Here is a 23,714-nt window from a genome sequence, read left to right as displayed (position 1 = left end):
CACTCCCAGGAACTTTACATTTAATTATTTTGAAAGACAATAAATACACTTTTAATAATCTTTATTGAACCCATCAGATGTTGGAAAATAGGTTTCACAGATTCTGTGCATAGGATTCACAGAACTGTGCATTCTTAGAGAACTCTGTATTCTTAGAGAGGTCCAGTTGTAGCAATTAATCTTTGTGCTTTTCAAAGAAAAGTAGTTTCAGTAAATGAGAAAAACATTAAAAAAAAAGCACAAATAAAGACTTGATCTCACAATTCACACATGTAGGTGTTAAAAGCGTCTGCCTGCCTGTAACTCAGGCAGTTGAACAATCAAGTTTAAATGACTTGGTTTTAACATTAGAATTTGAAAATTTGGCTACATGGAAAATCTGTCTTTAATAAATGAGTTACCATAAATATTAAATGAAGTTTAAATTAAGTTTTATTTAAGATCAATATAGGTAATTTTTCAGTCCTCTTGGAATAAAATACAACTGTATACTGATAAAAAGTAAAAAAGGTGTCTTGACTGTCTCTACAGCTAAACTTGAAAAACAGGAACATATAATTCATACCATTGTTTGAGAGATTTCTACTATAGGTGGGTTGAGGTTGCTTACAACTGGATAATCACCACTAACTATAGATGGAATCTAGACAACCTGTTTAGAGTAAATTATTAACTTTTAGATTGCTAAAGATACATACATCAAACTAAATTAGGTCATTCATTGACTATCACTGCCTTTATCCCAATATTTAATAAAAAAAAATAATGAATGAATCATAAAGCTATCTGAAATGGCTGTTGGCTTTAGAATATAGCTATTTATCTATAGTGGTATTTGGAAAATAATACATGAATATTATTTTTTTGGTCAAAATTTGCAGATTAATAATAATTTCTCATTTACTTTAATTCCAAAATTCATTGTATCTCCATTTTAGGATGGTGTTTCACAAATGCCTGTGAAGGAGAGTTATTCTTCTGAGGGAAGGGGATTATAGAAGGTAAACCCAAGAAAAATGTGATATTAATGATTTTCTAATCACACAGTTTTTCTAATTAAGATCTAAAGGGAATAATTTCCATTAGCTCCTGAAAAATGAGAATTTGCTGGGGTTGGAGATAACAGTTCTGAGATTGGAACTCATCATTTACTAAATCTGATTAGGTGAAAGCTCTTAGGCACCATACAGAGGACCAGTGTTCCAGAAAGCTATTTCTCCTCTTATGAAAGCAACATGAACTGTTTAACATAGAGACACACATGTTCCAATAAGTGAGAGAAGCCAAAGTGAAACACGTATGTTCACGAAATACTGTCCCAGCTTCATAGATTAAGGGGATCCAAATTTTAATACAAACATTTTCCAGTTCAAGTGAATGTTACTGTGCTAATTCTCAAATTTCATCCACTAGCATCGTCTTATTTACATGGAGCTAGATTTAAAGCTTTTTGAAAAGATAAAAAAGACTTCCACTGGACACAGCCAGCTTATGACTTAGCCCTGTTGTCTACTGCTGCATGAATTATAAACATGGGCACATATTCTCAAATGTTAAATATGCAGTTAAAATTTCACCTTCTCCTGGTTTAGAATGAAACGAATCATTCAAGGGCTCTTAGGAATATCCTTCCTGAAAGTTTGTCTGTAATTGTTGTTTTAACACAGAGACTTTTAGCTGAGCTACTTTTTACAGAATGTCTTTAAATTTGTTTGAGATGTATTTTATTAACCTTGGCTTTTAAATGAACTCATTATTCTGGAACATACAATTTGACTTTTGACCATCTAATAGATTATCTGTCCTTTCTTTTAGCTGTCTCCAGGATTTAGTTGGAAATCTGGCCTTAAAGATTTAGCCCTTGTCAAAGTCTTTTGTAGACCTCTCTTTCAAATAGTCTCTTATTCTCTTTTGGGGGCGTTGTTTGTTTGTTTGTTTTATTGCCAAAGTGCCTTTCATATGTCTCAGTAAAAAATCTTGTTCATAGAAAAAAATCCCAGGATACTAGAAGAATATGCAAAACATTTTTCATGTCTGGAACAGAGAAATTTCGTCTAGTTTTATCCCCTTTCATTCCCTTTTAAATTCTTCCTTGTCTGAAGTGAATCAGTCAATCATCTTATGTGAAATATGAAGAACTCCAGAACAGCCACTCACGGAGCTACTCACAGAGGGAGGGAACCTTCCAGAATGAGCATCCTACTCCGCCTAGATAAACACCACCATCCTTGCAGGTTCCTCTGCCATCTGGATCCCCTAACCATCACACAGAAACTCTCTAAAGGACATGAAGGTTGTCCGTGACGATGAGGATGCAACTACTACAGCACTGATATTGCTATATGGATGCTTATTGGATTAATTTCAGTGTTGACAAGAAGAGCAAAGAATTGGGTATTGCAGGAAGGCAGTGTGCTCACAGCTGTACCGACAGTTATCTCAAACCCGTAACCTTCCCAGCTGTGTCTCTTCTTCAGCCAGATACCTGCTTTTCATGTCATCATTCTTCCTCTACCCTAGCTATGAGCCCAGATAGTGTAGTAGGGTACTTCATCAAACCTTCAGATTTTAAAATAATGAGTGGTTTGTATGAGCCCTCAGAGGAGTCCAAGAACAACTGTCACCGGTGATGGAAAATTATACACGTTTCCAATTAAAAAAAACCCAAAGAATTTAGTTTTGCAGTTTTTCACATTTTCCCATTTGCCAAAATTATCTCTGCTTTATAATTCTGTGTCTAACCATAAAATATCACAACAATATTTTTTCACTTACATTTGAGTTTTCATAAGACATTCAGGAGAACATATTCAAATCACCTATAGGGTAAATCTATTTAAGAAGGTACATCGCTCAACTTTCGTTTACATTGTTGAAATGAAGATGTCAATGGCATTCATAATAAAAAAGTTAATTATTTTTAAGAAAGCCTAAACAACTGTGCCTTTGCAGAGGTAGAAAAAATGCTATGGGAGATTACTGTTCTCAAATTTAAGTGAACCTACTTTTCTAAGCATGGAAATGTAAAGAGAGTTCTCATATGGTTGTCCAGCTGGTAGCCTCTACATGAAGGTCTTCAGCAAAGAAACAATCCAACTAAGATCAGCAATAAAACATTTACCTTGACTCTTATTATTTTTTACCTTAAAAATGCAGATGATTGCAGTGTCAATGCAAACATGTCTCTCTTTCTCTCTCTCTTTCCCCCCTTTTAAAAAATGTCCTTTGAAAAACTTTGACCATGCTTGACAGACTGAATAATATTCAGTTCCAGCACAGGTCAGGTAAAACGTTAAAAGGGAAAATAGCTTTTAACAAGATGAATGTCAAACATCCAAACATTCAGACTTTCATTCCTAGAATAAAAGTAAAATTGCATATGCCTCATTGAACACATCCCCCCTGCCCTGACCTCTTATATAGTCATGCCACTTAAGTTCATTATATAAACTGATCATCTTCCACCTCAGCTAAGATTTTTCCCTCTTATTTGGGAATCTGAAAGACCTTTAATATCTTTAATAGTTAGAAGGGCTTTTGTTTGTTTTTTTGTTTAATTTCTAGTATAAATATATTGATAGATCATTTACATTCACATATGCATATTTCAATGCACTTACTCCACACTCTGACATAACAAGTCAGGGTAAAATTGAATCAAAACATGCTGTGTTCTGAGAGAGATCTTCTACACTTTCTATTTAAAATCCCATCAAACTGGAACTTGACAGTGTTTGTGTTTTAATTTAATATCCAGCAGGTAAAGTCAGAAAATGTGCAAATTGAGATTTTGGGCTCTGATGCTGCCAGCTCTAGGTACAGCTTGGTAGTGTGTTATTGCAGAGAACTATTACTTCAAATCAATACAGAGTTTTGTTTTATATCCACAGATAACTGATCAACTGATTTATAATTCAATTTAGGATAGGTTTTATTGTAATTTGGTTGAAGAATAAAGGGATAGTGTATTTTCCCTTTATTCTCTGGTAGAAAATTAAAAGGACTCTTTATTTGTTGCACAGTCCTGATTCGTCCACTGAACATGGAAGGGCTGTTGCCTTAGGTGTCTGTAGTTGTCCCCTACTTATAGCTTTCTTGCATTGGAAGCAGATCAAACACAAGTCTATCTGTCAAAGGCCTTTTGAATAGATATTTTTTTTTTTAATGTTAGCATACAAGTAAGTTTAGCTCCTGGATTCATTAGACATTTTCTATCTGCAGCTGGGGCTGCCTAAAATTACACAAAGCCAATTAGGATCTTAATCTCTCTGCATATGAATGCCCCCTCTATGAGAAAAGGATAACGGTACTCCCTTACTCAGAGGAATGTCATAAGACTACAGACTAACTGTGCTAGATGATGAGAGTTTGCTGCTGATTTCACAGTATGCCAGACATTCTTATACTTTCCTCTTTACTCCCATATAGTCTTTATCCGTCTCCCCCTAACTTCTGTGCTCTAGTCTACTTCTGGACTCAGTATCACCCTCACAGATTCTTCTCTTATACAAAAGAATCTGCTTTCTATTCATTTCTCTCTATGCACTATACTTTCTTCACCCAGCCAGGTGAAATAAAGTTTACTCTTTTTTAGAAATAATATTTTACTGTACTGAAGCTATACTGAAATATTTGGCTGTGCTTTGTTGCGCAGCATTGTACAGATTGTTCTTAAGGTGCCAGAGATCGTACAGTCCAGTAAGGAATACCTCTTGATGAAAGACTGCTTGAGGTTGCCTAAAGAATGCGTAGAATCAGGGTACTGCCCAGTGTCTTTAATACAATCATCATATGGCCAACAGCAGGCTCTCACGAGTATCAAACCTGCCAACCTGTAGTTGCACAGCCAAGCTTTCTGCTCCTAAAGCACTCTGTTCCCTGATTTGTACTGGCCAAGAGGAAGAATACTTTGCAATAAGAGGAATGAGTATCACACTTGGAGTTCCAGAAAGGTGGTGTTTTTAAGTTTCATAAAAATTCCTTGGCAAACTGACTTTAACTATTTAGCTACACAAATTCTGGATTGAGAACAGGATGAGATGTTATAAACCTGGAGTGAAGATGAATGTCAGTGTACTGGGATGGCAGGATAAATTTGGGGAGTGCCACAAAGATTGCTGTTAGTTCTAATGTTATTTAACGTTATTAATGATGTGGAAAGTAGATTAAACAAAACTTTAATCACATACAGAGTTTATACTAAATTGATGGCAAATACTGAGGAGAAAGATATAATACAAACAGATCTAAAGAGGATAAATATTTTACAGGAACGTGTTTTAAAAGTGAGATATGTGTCAGGAAACAGAAATGAAAGCAAGTATATTTCAGAAAAAGACAAAGTAAACCTGAGCTATTCAGAGACAGTCCCAGAGTGAAGACCAGTGTATAGAAGTTGTTGCTGAATGTAAGTTTCCAATGTAATACAGGTTAAAAAGAAAGTGGATAGGTCTTAGAGCGCTTATGAAGACTGCTTATGTCACAGGAAAAATATACCTCAATAACAGGTATCAATAACACAGATGAAACTGTGCCTTCATTCTGTTACATTGTAGTATTGTATATAGTATTTCAACAGAATGCTTTTGGGTGGTTTTTTTTGGTTTTGGCTTGATTTGGTTTTTTTTTGCTTTGTTTTATTTTGTTTTCTTTTGGGGTTTTTTTTGTTGGTTTTTTTTTTTTTTTTTGAGAAGGAATAACTACTGAACATAGAGCTTGAGAAATAGCATAAGAAAGCCTTATTTCATATGTAAGCATAATTCTAGCATCAGTGAAGATACAGTGGACTATGTTGGCTAATGATGAGGTACATTGTGTCTGAAAAAAAGTAAGCAATAGCTGATTAAGCATGATTATCCATACTTTAAAGAGGAAAGTCAACATTCAGGTTGGTATAAGAATACTGTGGTGGGTTGGTTTACTTGAACATGGTAAAACAGGTAAATGTTTTGCTTAATTATGTTTTCTGTGTAATTTCATCCATGATAATTTCTTCAGACACACTTAATCCCAGTTACTTAATTAAGTTAACCATGTATACATAGTTGTTCCGATGGACAATAATTCTTTCAAAATTCTTTCTTATTCATATAGGTCAAATATATTCACTGTACAGAGACTTAAACTGCAAACTGAAATACTAAGAAATATGAAGGTATTCATAATTATCCCCGTGAATTTGGAACATTTTCTTCCATTTTAAAAGCAGCCAGAACTTAAATGCTTATATTATATTTCTCTTTGAAATATCAGGTAGAACATTTTCATAATCTTTTGGCTTTTCATGCAATTGCTGCATGCCAAAGAAAAATGCCAAAGAAAAAAAAAAAGTATCCACAGCATAAAAATTTCAGAAGTCTTACTATTTCTTGTGGAAATCAAGACTGAGAAAAAATGTTGACTTAAACTGCTATAGGTCACAGTCTGCCTGGAGTTCCCACAGGTATGGTGCAACTTCAGACATTACCCTTCACTTCGTGTTCTAGAGTTTATCTGCTTCAAATTTAATATTATGCCAGCATGGCTTAATGTATTATTCTTATCTTTGGACTGCATACTTTATCCTTTTACCTCAACTAGGAGAGTGGAACGCTCCAGATGGAGTGGAACTGTTGTGTTTTCATGTAATTCAGCTTGGTATCTTGTTAGGTAAGAAATCTTTGTAAGGACCCATGGTCTAGCTAAAACCATTTGCCTTTTGCCCTAACTAAGCTTCATCCAAATTGGTTTATATTCATTTCCCATGTACTTGTAGAAATTAGCAGCCCTGTCTCAACGCAATAAAACAAAGAGAAAGAGAAAACATACATTGTGGATAAATCTGTGAGAGAACTTAGTGAATCTTCAAAAAGGAAAGTTTGAAGATGAGGAAAAAGTATGTAATTGAAGCAGTACTTTAAATTCTAGTTGGTGAGTTTGCTTGGGGTGCAGTTCATTTTAGCAGCAGTAAGATTATTTTAATTAAAGGACTTTTCTACCAACTAAATGAAGTGTCTAACATGCCCAATCAATTCCTGCCAATATGATTGCTCTACACACAAGGAAAGATAGTAATTAATTAGAGGAAGCTTCTTCAAGGACAATTGGTCTACTGTGCAAAACCTGAGAAACCGCTGACATGGATTGTTTCATTTCAATGTCATAAGCCATGTTACATGCACTGTTGTAGGTACAAAGGTTTTTATCCACTTTCAGAGAACAGAAAAAGGAAAAGCGAAATAAGGAACTAACTGTAGAAGGTAATTGAAAACACAAAAGTAATGACATTTAATCAACAAAACCCCCTATATTTTATATATGTTTTATTCTCTCCCTTGAACATTTAAACTAAACATATGGATATTTTTCTGAGTCAATTATCCAAAATGTATTTTACATATAAACAGGAATAATAAATGTAGTTTAAAATTGCATTAGTGTGTATATGCTAAGTTTATCCACTCTTTCTTCATTAAATATTATGAAACCAAAATGAACTGGTTTTAGTACTTTTAAAATCAAAGTCCTGCTTTTCACAGCTGAGAATGTTACATCATGTCATACTTTGTTTTCCCTAAGATAAGTCTACTCCAAATATGATTTAAATGTTAATGCAAAGGCTGCAGCTGTAGTGTTTATAATTTGTAAACACAATTAAGAACAATTAGATGTGAAGCTGCAATAGCCTTTCTGGTTGCAGATGCTATTTAATTCAGAGTCAAGTAAACATGCCAAAATTGCCACTGCATTGTTCTTCCTTCTGTCTCTTACCAGACACATAAATGAAACAATAAATAGGTATAAATGAAAAATGCTATGGAACAAGAGTTAAGAAGTAACTTATTTAAAAATAGAAAGAAGTAAAAAAAACAAACATAAATGTATTACAACATAAAGAACATCTTACAATGAGATCCCACTAAGGAAAGAATCTTGACCTTATAGTAATATGTCCCTGAACACTGAAATCGCTTCCACTTGAACTCAGTCATAACTTAGTATTTACTAAGGTTAAATTGTATTAACTACCTACATTTCTTGCCGTTTACTGTAGCCTGTCAGACTTTTGTTTTATGATTATGTCGTACAGCAGAGACATTATTATTATCTCAAAAGCCTTGAAGTATTGCAGTGAAACATTACTTTTATTAACAAATCCATAATTTTGGTTGTCACACCAATAAAAAACAACCCAAGATTAGATTGAAAAAAAGAAAATTGTACAGGTGACAAGGTGAAAGTGAAAACAGAGGTTGATAGTTACTACTCTCTGGGGTTCTTTTTCAATGTCAGTAGATTTAAAGTCTGTTTCCTCTGTGTATTAATAGCATTTCTTTAGATTAATTTAATTTTCATTCTTCAGGTAATAAATATTAAGTTTCTATCTTTCAATGGGTTACTTTAAAAGTTATATTAATCTTTTTGGCACTTACTTTGAAATTGATATACATATGGCTAGTACCTGGTTCCTTAATATTTCCTAAAACTGGAGTGAATCCCATTCAATGCTTCTCTCAGTGCCCTCTCTAACCAAAGATTAGCGAAGGCTTGCAGAACCCAACTTAAATGAGCTTCTATTTAAAGGCTAAGGCTGCAGGAAAAATTAGAAATCGTTTTCCTTGCCAGCTGAGAACCAATGTGGTTAATCTAAGCTATTTTTCTAGGCTTTTGTAGCTAATAAAAGAGAAACCACTCCTGAAGAAAGTGTTCCATCCACTGACCAATATCTAACACAGGTGATCTTAATTCCCCTCTGAAAACACTTAGTCATTGATGATACAAGGAGCCTTGAAGACTTGTTTACTACACCTTACATTACTTTAGACTTTTAAGGTCAAGTAAAGTGAATCAGTTATCCCCACCCCAAATAAAGTTTCATAAGTCATCAGTGGCCCATCAAGGAATTAAAATAGGAGGTGGGATTCAACTCTCAGAAAAATTACTGAAGTTATCTGAACAAATTCAGGCTGATACAAACTAACAAACTCCCTGCGCTTCATTGCTTTCATTAATTAGATCTCCAAGAACTACAATGAGAACACAGACATCTAGCTCGCGTGCAGAACTTCTACGTGTAGGCATACGCTTAGTCGCTTAAACTGAAGCCTACTCTGGGTCTGTTCTTACTATAATCTTCATGTGTAAGCTTCAGAAGTAACCTGTAAGTTAGATTTAGATGTTGTAGGCATCAGAGCAGAGAACAGAAAATGCAGAGAAATGTGATTACTCATCCAAGCCCTTCTCGATTCCTTATTTTTGAAAATTCAGCATTGAACACTTGAATATTTAAAAGGAAACAAAACTACAAACTTCTACATGATTTGTATATGACTTACCTGTGAAATCATGAGGACACAAACACTGAAACAAAGGTTGGTCTCTCAGTTGGCTCTTATCAATGCAAGTTGCTCCATCAGGACAACTATTTGGGTAAATTAAACATGCATTTTCAGCAAATTGGCAAAATTCTCCTGTCCATCCAGGTGCACAGAGACACTAGATATAACAAACACACAAACAAACAAAAAACAACAACAAAGAAAACACAAAATGAAAATGTAATGTGAAATTTTGTAGGAATTTCTTTGGGCCTTATGTTTTACTGCTGAGTGAAAGTACTGTAGAATGCAGTGTTGCATCCAGCTGAGACTATTCTTCATGCCTGTATTTGCAGATGATAAAACAGTTGAGAGGCAGAACTCATCTACCATGTCGGTTGAAAAAATGTGGGAAAAGAGGACGCATGAGTAGGAGGAAATGGCAGAGATAATTACTGGCTCTGATGGATGGAGCTGCCTGCAGGAAAAGAAGAACTATGTGTGAAAAAAGAATTTAAAAGGCCTAGAGTGAGGGAAAAACCAGGCAGTGATACTAACACAGCCTGCAAGACAAACAGTGGCAAACCAGTAATGAGAAAACATAATATGGAGCTTCTGTTATACATTCTGACCCTATCTGTTAACTAAAATAAATAAAAATAATTTCTTCTGAGGAAAGGGGAAGGTTTGAAACTATCTAGTGAAGTTTTTATGTAGAAGGCTAGAGCTGCTCATAAGGACAGTATTTATTTGGAAATTGTCATTGACGTTTTGTCTGCTCAGTCACTAAACATTACTATTTACAATATTAAAACTGTTTAACCCGTATTTTCTTTCTTTAAATATTTTATTAAGTCCATTCTGCAAAAAAGAGCTACTTCAAATAAGTTCACTTAAGTTTAACCCTCTTCCTGGTGGATACATACTCACTTAAAAAATATGTTCTCAGAGTGGAGAAAATATGCCAGAGAGTGAGTTGTTGTGGAAACTACATTTACTTTTCATCTAGCAAAGTGGCTTTGCTGCACCTGGGGTGAAACATATTACTGGCAAGACAGCATTCAGGAATTAAATCACTATTTCCAGATTACATCTGAATTGTTTTGAGGATAATTAAAGGACAAGTCTCAGCGATGCTTAAGCCAGAGCTTTCCACCAACATTAAGTCATGTTTTTAAGCTGAATTGAAATCACCGCAACAGCATACTGCTTGTTGAAAACTGGTATAATAACCTTTTTTTTTTTTTTTTTCAGTTTTCAATTGCCTGGTAAGATGACTTGCAAAATGAAGATGTTCATGTGTATAGGGTGCTCTGCTACTTTTAAAATATATGGAGAAAACCCCAACTCAACCCAAAATTTAGAGATCAAACTGGGTATGAGTGGTTTCAATTTTTGTCTTACATATTCTCTTATGGTTTTTTTTTCCTTCTCCTCAGATTTTTTTCTCCACTCATTACACAAATAGAGTAGAACTGATGTGCATATCCTTGCTGTTGTTTATTTTATCAGTTTTTCCTACAGATATTCTCAATATTAGGAACTTGAGTGACTGGTTTATGACGAAAGATTTAAAGAACTCAGCACACGTTGTTTGGCCAAATGACAAAAAAGTAGTATTATTATTTTCCTATGTTGATGCAGCTATGAAAATTTTTAAAATACAGAAAATAAAAACCTTAGCTTAATATCAGGGAAAAAAATAATCTTACTACTTTTTTTTTGCATGTAAAATGTGTGCCTAAGTGAAACTGTAGAAGTCACTCAAACTGGAAAGAAAATAACAGCAAAGAACATAAAGAAATTCAGTTCATAGATAACAAACGTGTTGCTACTTAGTGAACTGGATTAAGGGACGTACTTGGGGAGATCTTTTTAATCACATCCTGCTTCCAATTAGAATACATCTCTTTTCGATAAAAGAGAAGGTTATGTTCTTTTGACTTCAAACTGTGTACAAAAATTTAAATGAGGATAATTCTATAGCTGTCAATAAATTCTGCCATGCCTGGAACGGCTAAGGACCTAAAGTTTACAACACTGATTCATTAGCCTACAATACACCAGAGTGTGAGAATGACTTTTTAGCATAAACAGAGAAAATGAGTTGGTCTTAACTTACTATATCTGTCATTGCACAGGCTAAACATTTTTTTTTTCAAGCATTATATTACTGTCTTGCAAATTATTCTGAAAAAAAAATAAGAAAAAAGAGAGGTAGAATTATTTACTGGTAGTTTTTTTAAGTCTGCTTCCACATTTATATCAAATACTGCTGTAACACACACTGATTGAAAATCCTGGAGCTGAATCACAATGGCAGTACATTGCTTTGTCATGTGGATATCCCGCCTAACATGTTCCACACTGTTAGAGGTTTGGAAACTCCAAGGGCAGAAATTTCATTTTTATAGCTCTTAAGTGATGCTGGTGTGGGAACACCTGATTTCCTCTCTCAATCCACAGACTGCAAGGATTCAGTGAAAATGCTCTGGTCAGGCTTCTCCTTTAACAACTTTATCTCAGTTAGAGTATATTGGAGTTGGCATAACATGTAACTGGAGGCATTCAGTTCCCCATATCCTGCTTGTGTTATATGAGCCATTATTACCCTGTTAGTTCTTGATGGCTGCTGAAGTGGCTGATCTCTGTTACTCATTTCTCCCAGATCTGAGCTGCTAAGGGACCCACAAAGGAGGCTCAGCTTTCTGCTACTACAGCCGTAGTATCCTGTCTACTGTGATGATAATAATTCCTGAACGTCTTCAGCTGCTCTGGCATGCATTGTCCAGAATGGATTTTCTTTCATGTGTTGGCAGTGCAGTTTGGGCAGTGTGCAGAAGAGGTCAATTTTTTCAGCGAGGATCTCTCAGGTGGCAGTCTAGCTCTGCAGATTCTTCAAATATCTTTTAGGAAGCCCAGAGTCCCTTCAGGGGACTGGTCTAGCAAGAAGAGTCACCTATTTTTCCATTCCTCTCTCACCCTCTCTAGACCTTGAATGGTCTAGAATTTTTATTAGAATGAGCCTTCTTTTATGACATATAACAAATGCGTGCATATAGATATATAGCAATTGTAAATAAAGGTAAGCGAGGCCACTATTCCACTGGAGTTTAACCTCTCATATCAACAGATGTTATGAGAGGTTCATCGCTCTGAACGTGGGCCAGAGCCTTTGCCACTGATTCACATCCAGTGATATTAGGAGAGGAGGTACGTCATCTCTAATATGATACAAATACATTCATACAAATCCCTAATTTCAGGTGACAATATTAGGGGTCTGGGCAGGAAAATGTCATAACTTGAATTAATTAATTGTTTTTAATAGAGATGACATTCTTTCATTCTTTCATTTTGACATATGAGGGGAAAACAAACTACATTTTTACAGTGACAAGTATTCCTCTGCCCTCTGATGAAGTAGAATTCTATCCATGCACATCTCATTTAGGGAGGGGGAAGATGAACTTCACTTTTGCATAACTCAAGCAGACACCATATCTCTTTTCATCAGACTTTATAAAATAATAAAATCTCTTAATATTTAATTATACCCTAGAAAGGGAAATTAAGAATGTGCATTTTTGGAGTGTTTGGCAGTAGCGGAAGAAAGGGCAGATATTGAAGGATGAAAAATAATCAACAAGAAGCTGTAGCATGTACTAGAAACTTATTGTGCAGTCTTGGAAACAGCTGCTGAAGGCACCACAAAATTTATACAGCACAGGGAGAAAGTGTGTCTGATCTTACTGGCATTAATAAACAGGTTAAAGAATTTTATTACAAGTTAGGTACTTCAGAAATACACAGTGCTGAGCTGGTTGGCTGAACTTTTATGGGATCTTTCTACAGCTACCCTCCTTATCTCAAGGGGCCAGCTCCTTATTAAATAGGGAAGTCAGAAAAGAAGAGATTTGGGGAATTTCTGTATCCTTGAAAAGTGGTTTAAACTTGAGCACAAGCTTGATTTTAACTATTTTTTTTTAAATAGTTCAAACTCAGCTAACTTGCCCATTCCTTGAGCTTTTTCATGAGACATGGGAAAAGAACTTATTTCAATATTACACAAAGTTGTCGGTTCCATATTATTAAATTCATACTTTTTTATGCAAGGTGTAGGTCTGAACAGCTTTCACATAGACAGTATATACTGTACTGTTTTATTATAAAACACATAGACAGTATATACAGTACTGTTTTATTATAAAACCACAAAATATGGGGACTGGTGGGAGAGAAGACCATGTCTGAAAGGTACCTGTTGTTCCATTTGCAGTGAATATTTAGCCTACAATTTTAATAAAAGTATAATACAGTATAATAAATAATAAAATAAATAATAAAAAAGTACAGTAGTAAAATTCAGTCCAGATTTCTTTCTTAGGTTATTGATTATTTTTAGGACTCATAGGGCTCAGGGCCTGTTTTCCTTTTACCCAAAAACAACCCATCTGTTAGATTAGTTGAGTCATGAGAATCAAAAAGAAGTTGAAATTTTGAAAGACCCAATCACTACTTCATTTTTCTATTTCTCATTAACTCATGTTACATAAGCTTTTTGTTTGTCTGTTTGCTTAATTTGCTCCTAATTATGAATAATCGAAGCTGGAGTTTTTTAGTTTTCAGTGAGTATGCCTATTATCACAATCCTTTGCTACTCTGGGAAGCCAGCTTAATTCCTGTTGGCTGAAGATCACGCAACCATCAGAACATCTTATTTGGAAAATCAGTGCAATTATTTTTCAATTTGAAAACTGTTAAAAAATATTCTACCTTATTTTGGTTGGTTTATGCAACCAACACAAAAGAAACATTAGATGCTGCTTTCACTCTACTTGTTATTTCTCTTTGGAGGATAGTTGTTGCCATGTGATTCATTAAAAAAATAATTCTTTGTGTAAAGTTTTTGTGGATGCTTTTTGTGATTCAGTTAAGATATGAAAATCCTGAACCACCAGTTTCTACACTGGAAAGGGAAATTCATAAAATAGAAAATTCCAGATAAAAACTTTATTTTTAATTTTGCACAGCTGCCTAATGACTTTAGATATATTCAGCTGAAGTGTCAAGATGAAAAAGGGAACAAGGGAATTCTGGTTGCAAAGTATTATTGTGATGTTTAATGTGTTGATTGTACACCTTATTCAGGTGGGAGAGACTAAAGGGCACTGATATCTCATAGTCTGATATAACATTTCACGTTTATGATTGTTTACTAACAATGAAAGTATAGCTGTACAAAAAAATCCCCAAATGTTTAGAGGCTTAACTATGAGTTTGAGCTAGTTGACATGGAAATGTACTCAATACATTTTCCATGTACATTGCCATGTATTATCACTAGGAAAAGACTCTTTAGGAGAGGATGATGAGTCACCAAGCCTGTCATAGTTCAAGGAACGTCTGTGCAATGCTCTCTGTCATATGACTTGGTTTTAGGTAGTGCTGTGAGGAGCAGGGAGTTGGACTCAGTGATCCTTATGGATCCCTTCCAAGTTAAGATATGCTGTGATTCTATGACTCTGTGTTACCTACCAGAAGTAGGTAACTGTGCGGAATAGCTGATAAATCTGTGCATTTTGTATGAATTGTAAATTTCCAGTCCTAGCATAGCTCCTGTTTAAATACCTACGTACTCCACTGTTGCCTAACATAGTTTTAGGACAGAAAAATTTAGTGAAGTTTTGACTCAAGCATTGAGGATAAAAGAAGTCAACACATGCACTGGCAAGGGAAATGGAAAAATAATATTTAGGAATCACATTAATATTTTAAAAAAGAACATTACACTATGCAACAAGAACATCATTCAATAATATCATTGTTATTGAAAACATTAAAATTGAACATATCATCTGTAAGTTACTCTGTTTTGTTGCTTGTAGATCACCTTTTTAGTTATTTAGTGTACTCTATGATACACTATAGATATATAGTGATATATATGTGTATATCGATATATAGTACACTGTAGAATCATAGAATCGCCTAGGCTGGGAGGGACCTTTCAGGTCATCTAGTCCAACCATCAACCTAACTCTGACAAAACCATCACTAAACCATATCTCTAAGCACTATGTCTACCCATCTTTTAAATACCTCCAGGGATGGTGCCTCAACCACTTCCCTGCGCAGCCTGTTCCAATGCTTAGTAACCCTTTCAGTGTAAAAATTTTTCCTAATATCCAGTCTAAACTTCCCCTGGTGCAACTTGAAGCTGTTTCCTCTCACCTGTTACCTGGGAAAAGAGACCATTCCCCACCTCGCTACAACCTCTTTTCAGGTAGTTGTAGAGAGTGATAAGGTCTCCACTCAGACTCCTGTTCTCTAGGCTAAACAATCCCAGCTCCCTCAGCTGATCCTCATATGACTTATTCTCCAGACCCCTCACCAGCTTCGTTGTCCTTCTCTGGACCCGTCCCAGCACCTCAATGTCTTCTTTGTTGTGAGGGGCCCAAAACTGCACACAGTACTCGAGGTGGGGCCTCACCAGTGCTAAGTGCAGTGGGACTATCACTTCCCTAGTTCTACTCATCACATAATTCAGGGGGGAAGTGACATCAGGAGGTCGCTAATAACATCTCCTGCTCAAAGCATGGTCAGCTATGAGATCAGACCAGGCTGCTCAGAACTTTATTCAGAACATTATTCAGAACTTTATTCAGAACTTTATTCAGCTGAGCCTTGAAAATCCAAGTTCGGAGTCTGCACAACACTTCTGGAAAGCTCTTCCAGTTCTTGACTGACTGCACAGTGAAAACATTTTTCCTTATATCAAGCAGGAACATCTCTTGTATCAATTTGTGTCCATTGATACATATTGATGCAAACAGGCTAAAAATCTTATCTAAAGACAATAAAATATGCCTCTGGCTGCAAAACTTCTTCATACCAGATGAAATTAATCTTTTCTGTTCTCTTTAATGCTTGAATTGCCTAGCTGCTATGTTAGGCAATAACATATTATTTTATATAGTTGTATATGGCTGAATAACTAGCACCTTAGGTCATTGAAAGATTACTTTTAAAATTATTTTTTTAAAGGCTGTGGTTATTAACATTGCAGCTACTTAGTATCCAACATGTTAAACTTTTACGTACACGAATACTGGCTCCACTATATGCAGTAAAAATTATAATTCTTTACTGAAAACCAAAAAAATTATATAGTTTCTTGTTAGCGTTGTCCTTTCTGTGTTTCTACAACATGGAAGTGCATTACAGACTCTTATGTTTGCATATGGTCCCTTTTTCACAAACAGGACATTCCACCCAGGTACAGGTTTTCATCTTCCTGTATATATTTCATCTCTTTCCATATAAAATTGAAGCATCTGGACTGTGGGTTGTATGGTCTTTGATATAGAAACTATTTCATAGTACAAAAGTAATAAGAAATACTGCTACTGTTCTTATATGAACACTGATTGCTTAAGATTATTTTTCCTTTCTCCTTGAAATTCGTAAGGTATTTTTGTCTTTCCATTCCTGTTGTCTAAAACTTATATTATTGCCTCTTTTACCATCTCAGAATTATCTAATTTTTTTCCTCTGCACACGATTCATAGAAATGGCATTACATTTTATCAATAAAAAACAATGTAGCACATCTTTCATTGTAATATTTACCAATTTTGTGTATTTTATTTTTCATTATTTTTGCTGTCTTGTCCTTTTGTTTACTTTACTGACAATGGGTTAAAATTACTATTTCATTTTATCATAGAAGTTTCATTTAGAAATGAATCAAAACATTCCTATTGGTTATTTCTTATGTATTTTACTCTGTATTAATGTTATATGCCCTTCTAGTAGGTCAATTAAGACACATTGTATAAAACAGTGTAAAGGTATTACATGATCAGAGCTTCAGCTAAATATTTTTCATTTAAATTAACTTTTGGAAAGCAAGATGATGCTTAGTTTATTACATGAAGAATTCTACTGTTCATTAGCTTCTGTGCTGCTCAGAGATACTTAACAGCACATATGAAATGTACCTAGGGTGCTTTGATGCTGTTTATTTCAATAGCATAAGAAAAGCAGGAAAAGGTTGTTCTGATAAAGTTCAAATTAAATACTGAAGAAGTGCAAAACCGTATAGGACATTTTAAAATTTATGTGAACTCTTCTGTAGAATTACTGCTATTGTGTGGAAGAAAATGGACTAATTAACTTGTGCAAAACTAGCCCCTAATGGAAGTATCTGACTTTGAACTACTGCTGTTTGAACAGTCCGCTGGAAGGACAAATACGGGAGAGACATCAATAGAATTAATGACAGTGGCAAAGTGGCTTCACAGAGATGAAACTATTGCTCACATAGTCCATGGGGAGAAAACAGTAGTAAAGACTAGATTTTTTTTAAAAGGAAAATGACAATAATCTATTTTATATGTTGTACATAAGTATAAAAGTTGCATCTGAGAGCAGTAGATTTTGCAGTGCCAATTTTCATTGCTTCTAGCATTGCTAGTAGAGCTCTTATAAATATTCATAACAATTTTATCACTCCAACCAACTGCTTTAATATATAGTATGCCAGACATATTAAATGTTTGTTTCCTTATGGCTTTTTTATACTCATAAAACAAATGTTGATTGATACAGTGCAGAGGGCTTTCAAAGAGCCCTAGTGTGTTGGGTATTTTTTAAAGAACTGCATTTGTTAAACAAGGTAATGTTTTCTCTCAGCTGTACTTCCTCTTCATTTTGGATATGTTATCTAGAGCTTATTTCTCCTCTCATGCAATAAATGCAAATGGCTTTTCTAAGAATAAGTCTGAGGCCTTCTTAGGGCTACGAGATCTAAGCAGTGTGATGGATGTAGCTCAATTCTGGAGATTATTGCTAATTCTGCATACAGATGCTTTACTTCTGGGTTATAAATTTAGTCAGACTTCTGGGGATAAAGTATTATCAAAGAGCATTAGGACTGCAAGTGCTCCTCAGGGAAGAACTTACAAAGCGGCAAAGGGGAACAGCAGCAGCGGAGTTTGCACAGAGGCTGTTGAGGCTGATGTAGGGTGTACTGCAGGCCTGCAGGGCTTGGCACTGCTTGCCACTCTTCTGAAAAGAAGCAGATTGATTCCCAGCCTGACAGCTGGCTGGCGGGTCTGGTTGTGCACCCACAAGGGCAAACCTCATCTGGTTAGGGATGAAACTTGGAGCTTTGTCTGCCTGAGTGTAATTTCTGCACAAGTTCTGTTGAATGTGTACCATGTACCGGCTTTCTGACATGGGGAAAAATCACAGGAGAAGGAGAGGTTCCCTCCTTTCTCCTCTCTCTTCTCTCCCTCATCTACCTGTCCCCCCACAAAAGGAACATATTCTCTGTGGTGAGGACAGTTCTTTATACTACTATGTAAGCCTCTTCTGTTTTACCAGAGACCGACTATTCATTTGTACTCACAATTTTACTTTATCAACCATATACTATTTCAGTCCACACTTTGTTATTGAAATATCTCAGTATCACCATAAAACTCCAAATATAACAGTGCTGGCCTTGATATATGATTGTGAGGAAAAGGATCAAAAGAATATAACTTGAACAGCCACAGAACCATCTGCAGAGCAAGATTTTAGATACCAACCTTTTCTATTATATTAATTTTTCTACCCTGTTGCAGTGGATCATACTATTTGATATACACTATTAAATGCATGTCCATATAACAAAGAAAAAATTGAGTGTCTGGGGAGCAATTGTCTGAAGGTATGCATGTTGGTATGTAATTAGGTGTTCTCTGATTTGGTTTTGGTTTATACGTACAAGGTTTTATGAATCAGTATTCCCCAGGCATAGGCAAACACCTGATGTTTACAGAACACATATTCTGCAAATTACTTACAGAAGTTAAAAACATTAATTCTTTTTGCTTAGCTTCACTCCCCCTTAACAGCCCAATCTACTTCCACAGCACTGTATGAACACTAGCCAGAAATAAGCAGCAATTCCTGCTGCTCTTTTGGAAGGCAGCAGGACGTCCATTGACAATGATTCCAACATAAAATTTCACATTTCAGTGTCAGTACAGTTTCTCAAAGAAAATTTAAATATTTGCTTTGAATGACTAACAGTAGGTGTAATTGTAGAACTCATAATGATGACACAGATTATTGTCTCTTTCCTTAACGCTGCTGTAGTGTTTATTTGCTTGCCAAAACAGCCCTGCTATTCAAGCAATATGTATGATTTGCTTAGTCCTTGTCTCAAGTGTAGTGCATGTAAATGGTAATGGACCTTACAATGGCATTGCTTTCACTTCGTCTTTCAGTTTCAGGTTTTGCACCTATATAACCCAATTCCTTTGTCAGCTGTAAGCACATAGCTTTGCACGAATCAGTGGTTTGTCAGGATAATGGGAGAAAGGCATATTGACAAAATGGACTTGGATACACTATGCAAACAGTATAAGTTGAAAGACAGCTGCTCGTAACATAGCATGGAACTGTTAGGGAAAAAAAATAATGCTGTAAACCAGCATTTTTACACCCTGCAAAAGGTTGAATGCATTTTTAATCTGTATGCCCTTCCGTAAGAAGTGTATGGCAGAGCAGAAATAAGAGAGAGTGTGCAGCTTTTCCAAATCTCCTGCTTGCAACTGCTGTAGGGCTCCATCTTCTTTTGCTTCAGTGCAGTTCTGTGGGTTGGCATAACTGGCCTATGTATTTTGTAAATTCTATGCAATTCAGTGGTTGAAACCAAAGAACTTAATCTTTTGTTTCTGCCTAGAGAGTGAAGAAAGCTTGTATGCCAGAAACCTGGCTCTTCATACTCTTGATTTTCCCAATATTGTGTTTTAGAAACTGCTCATCTTCAAAAATTTGGTAACTGACAGTTCTGTTGTCCTCAAAATTTACACTAAATTGCTTATTTTTTTTTTTCAGTATCAGTTTGATCTTATATATTTTTTTTAAACTTTAATACTAATAATTCAGGAAAAAAATGGGATCTTAAGCAGGGATAATTATTTTGCCTTGATCTAAGCCACTTGCTGTGGATAAATAGATAGTTAGGTACCTGATTCCCCCTTGGGACCTAGAGGCAAGCTTTAAAGTCCCCAGGTGATTCCTTGTTTGCATTCCCTCTTTACCTGTTTTTACTGCCCAGTCTCCTTGTGCAAGAGGCGTTGCTGGAGCAAGTCTAATTCACTGGGATAACTCTACCCAAACCACTACATTCTCCCAGGTGGTTAGTATGTGGCAGCAGTATGATCAGCATGAAAGAAACAACAGCTCTTTCTTCCCTGTCAGCTGTCCTTTGGGAACTGTTCATCTTTCCCCATCTTCACAAAAAGATAAGGATAACAGATATCTATAGCCATAAATTCCTTTAGACGCTCAGATTAAAAGCACTGAGGAAATACTGTCAACTGCAAATTAAGAACACTGAATTTTCATTTATAAAATCCATTTAAGAAAAATAAAAGTTGCCATGAGAACAGAAATGTCTATTGAAATGTGTCTCTCTGGGCAGATATTTTAAAAATTGTTTTTAAGAAGCAGATTATCATATTGTCAAAACAATGCAGCTGAATAGTTTTATTGAATAAACTTCTGCTGGAATCTGCAATTGGTTCATACATTAGTAACTGTAAAAGTATGGTTTATGTTAAACCTGTTATAATTTGATTTTTTCCTTAAAACAGTGGACCCTGTCTTCTAATACTGAGTAGGCAGAGGTGTTTAGGATAAAGTTGTCAAATCAGGATAGTATTAATTAAAAATTTTCCTAGGTGATGGATACCAAAGAAAAATAAGCTATATTATATTTTCTTCAGAAGTTCAACAGTGATTGTACAGATTTTTAAAAGTTATTCCAAAATTGCAGCTGCAAAAGGGGAGAAATTCAATAGCACTGTTCTTGCAATAATTGACAAATCAATACTAAACAATGGAATTTTACATAGCAGTAGTTCTGAAAGAGGAAGAGCTGTAATGTTCAAACACTCTATTTGCCACATGTTAAAATGATATGTTCAAATTATATCCCAATTTTTAAACTGCAATATTGTCTTTCTGTATTTTAGAAACTAGCTAATTTTAGCTAACAAAGTAAGCATCCAAATAGAATGGGATTTTTAAATGTTTTGACTATTTATGGCAACTCTGGGAAATAGAGCCTTTTCCCAACTGTTTAATATCAGTGGAACGAGTTTGCTGCATTGACTACTAGAAGCAGTCCACAGTAAGTTTTCCAGCCTTCTGGGGGAATCTGGGGTTTTGGATCCCACAGTAGTAGGTCCTCATGAAACTTAATGTCTGCTGAAGTTACTCACTAGGACAGCACAGATATGACCTGGCCTTTTGATCTAAAAGAAAACTGCTAATACACTGCTCTAAACCATATTTTATTAGCTAAGAATTTTTGAAAATGCTCCTGGTATAATCCGTAGTGCATAGAAGAAGCAGCTGCACAGTTTATGCACAATACGGTTAGCACTTCCTTGCTAATGGGGCTTCAACATTTTCTGGTACCTGGAGTTAAAAATTTTAAATACAATAATTCCTCCGTTTTTCTTCCGAAGAAAACTAATTGCCCCTGGACTGGCTTAACTTTGTGTATCTGTACATGTGTTTGAGAATATAGGTTTAAAGTGTTGTTTTTCCATAAAACTCGTTGCTAATAGAGTTTTCCAGTTTTTCATCCTTGTTAAAAAAATTTATATGATAGAACTACCTATGATGTACCCTCCACTGACAGTCACTGAAGTATGACCACTTAAAAATGCTTCCATACACAAGTGCTCTATTTACGACTACAGGGATTGTCTTTCTGTCTTCATCAATAGCGTGGTGTCAAATTTAATATCTACCTTGAGCTCAAAGCTGTCGTCTTTGTCGCTGACTATCAGGAAACAGTCACTTCTATGTAGCTCACATTCTTTTTCCTGTGCATACAGCATTGCATTTGCGTCTCCGAATATACTTTTTCCTTAGCTTAGCCTACCAAGAAATCCTGATCAGATTGGCTTATTATGAACTACACTACCTTTTTCTGTGGTCATCTGCACATTTCAGCAGAAAGAGTTTTGTATTTTCTACCACGTTAAAGTACTACAAATCACTAGTCGAAACCTAAATTGCCATGAGGTCCATTAAAAACAGTCATAGGGGACAATAATTCCCAATTTATAATTATTTCCCTCTTTGACAATTCACTCAGTTTTTAGTTAGTTTCATGTGATTTACAAATAAATCTAAGTAAAATTTTAAAATTGGAATAACAACTACTTCACAGATCTTTAAGCCTATAAGCCAAATAATATAATAATAATATTTTAATCAGTTTATACTTTTCCTAATTAAAAAAAAAAAATGATCCAAAATTTATCTTAGACAGCAGTCAAGCTCTTTTACAGTCATCTTGGCAGCTGGCATAACATACACATCTAGCTACGCAAACTGTTATCTTCTGCTTCTTCTGGATGGGGGCAGGGTGGTATGTGCGATACAAAAAGCAGAACATGCAACTAAAACTTTCCTGTTTCAATACAGTTGATTCGCTAAACCCACCAAGATTCAAATTTTTTCTTCCTTTGAATTGTACTGGCTCCATTAAATGATTTATTTTGCTTAATGAGTGAATTGCAGCAGAAAATATTTCTCCATCACTATCCATTTTGTCATCTCATTAAATCTGCTTTTTCTGATGTGAACCATTTTCATTAAGCTATGTTAACTAGAATTAATTATTCAACTACATATTATTTTTCTATTGAGAAATCCTGTCTCAATATATACATCATGACTTTGGATGATGGGCAACAAAGGAAAGAACAAAGGAAATTATTTGTTACTATTACAGCTGTACTCTGAAATATGAGAAATGAGAATTGAGATATGAAAATATGAAATATGAGAATATGAAATGCAAGGAGAAGTTCCATTTCCTACGAAGTAATAATTCCCATGTTTATCTGACACAACCGCATCATCCATAAATGCTTCCTGTAACTAAGCGTTATTATCTTGCAGAAAGTTGACATACATTAGTCAGAGGGATTTCTTAATCGACAGAGATAATTTTAGAAGCATGTAATAAATTACTAAATATAATAAATGTAAGCAGAGTAACCATTATCATTACAATTACTTATAATTTAATACTAATTAGTGATCAATGACTTGTGCCAATAGCTTCCAGAAATACTGAAAAAAAACCCCCACAATACTGTTTCAATTCTAAGGATTTACTACTCTTTGAAACTAAATGAGAGATGAATTTCAGAACAAAAATATTTTTTTTATTAGATTTCAAGATTCAACACCTTGATTTTTTTAAAAATATTTTGTTTTGGGGTTGTTTGTTTTGTTTTGTTTTGTTTTGAGGTCGACTGCTTAGTACCACTTACACAAATGCATTGAATGTTTCAGTACTTCCAAATCTGCTTATGTAAAAGAAATTAA

General features: G+C 35.0%; 1 protein-coding gene across 1 annotated transcript in view; it reads right to left on the bottom strand.

The window, feature by feature from the left end:
• The window catches only part of EYS (eyes shut homolog), an 875,293-nt gene that overhangs the window by 774,899 nt on the left and 76,680 nt on the right, over positions 1 to 23,714 (bottom strand). The window contains exon 6 of the mRNA XM_074581469.1: positions 9,315 to 9,474. Coding sequence (XP_074437570.1) covers positions 9,315 to 9,474 — 160 coding nt within the window. The remainder of the gene's footprint in view (positions 1 to 9,314; positions 9,475 to 23,714) is intronic.

This window comes from Larus michahellis, chromosome 3, assembly GCF_964199755.1.
Source record: "Larus michahellis chromosome 3, bLarMic1.1, whole genome shotgun sequence".
In the NCBI taxonomy this organism is placed as follows: domain Eukaryota; kingdom Metazoa; phylum Chordata; class Aves; order Charadriiformes; family Laridae; genus Larus; species Larus michahellis.
The sequence above is the reverse complement of the archived record's forward strand: the minus strand, read 5'-3'. Positions and strand labels throughout refer to the sequence as shown.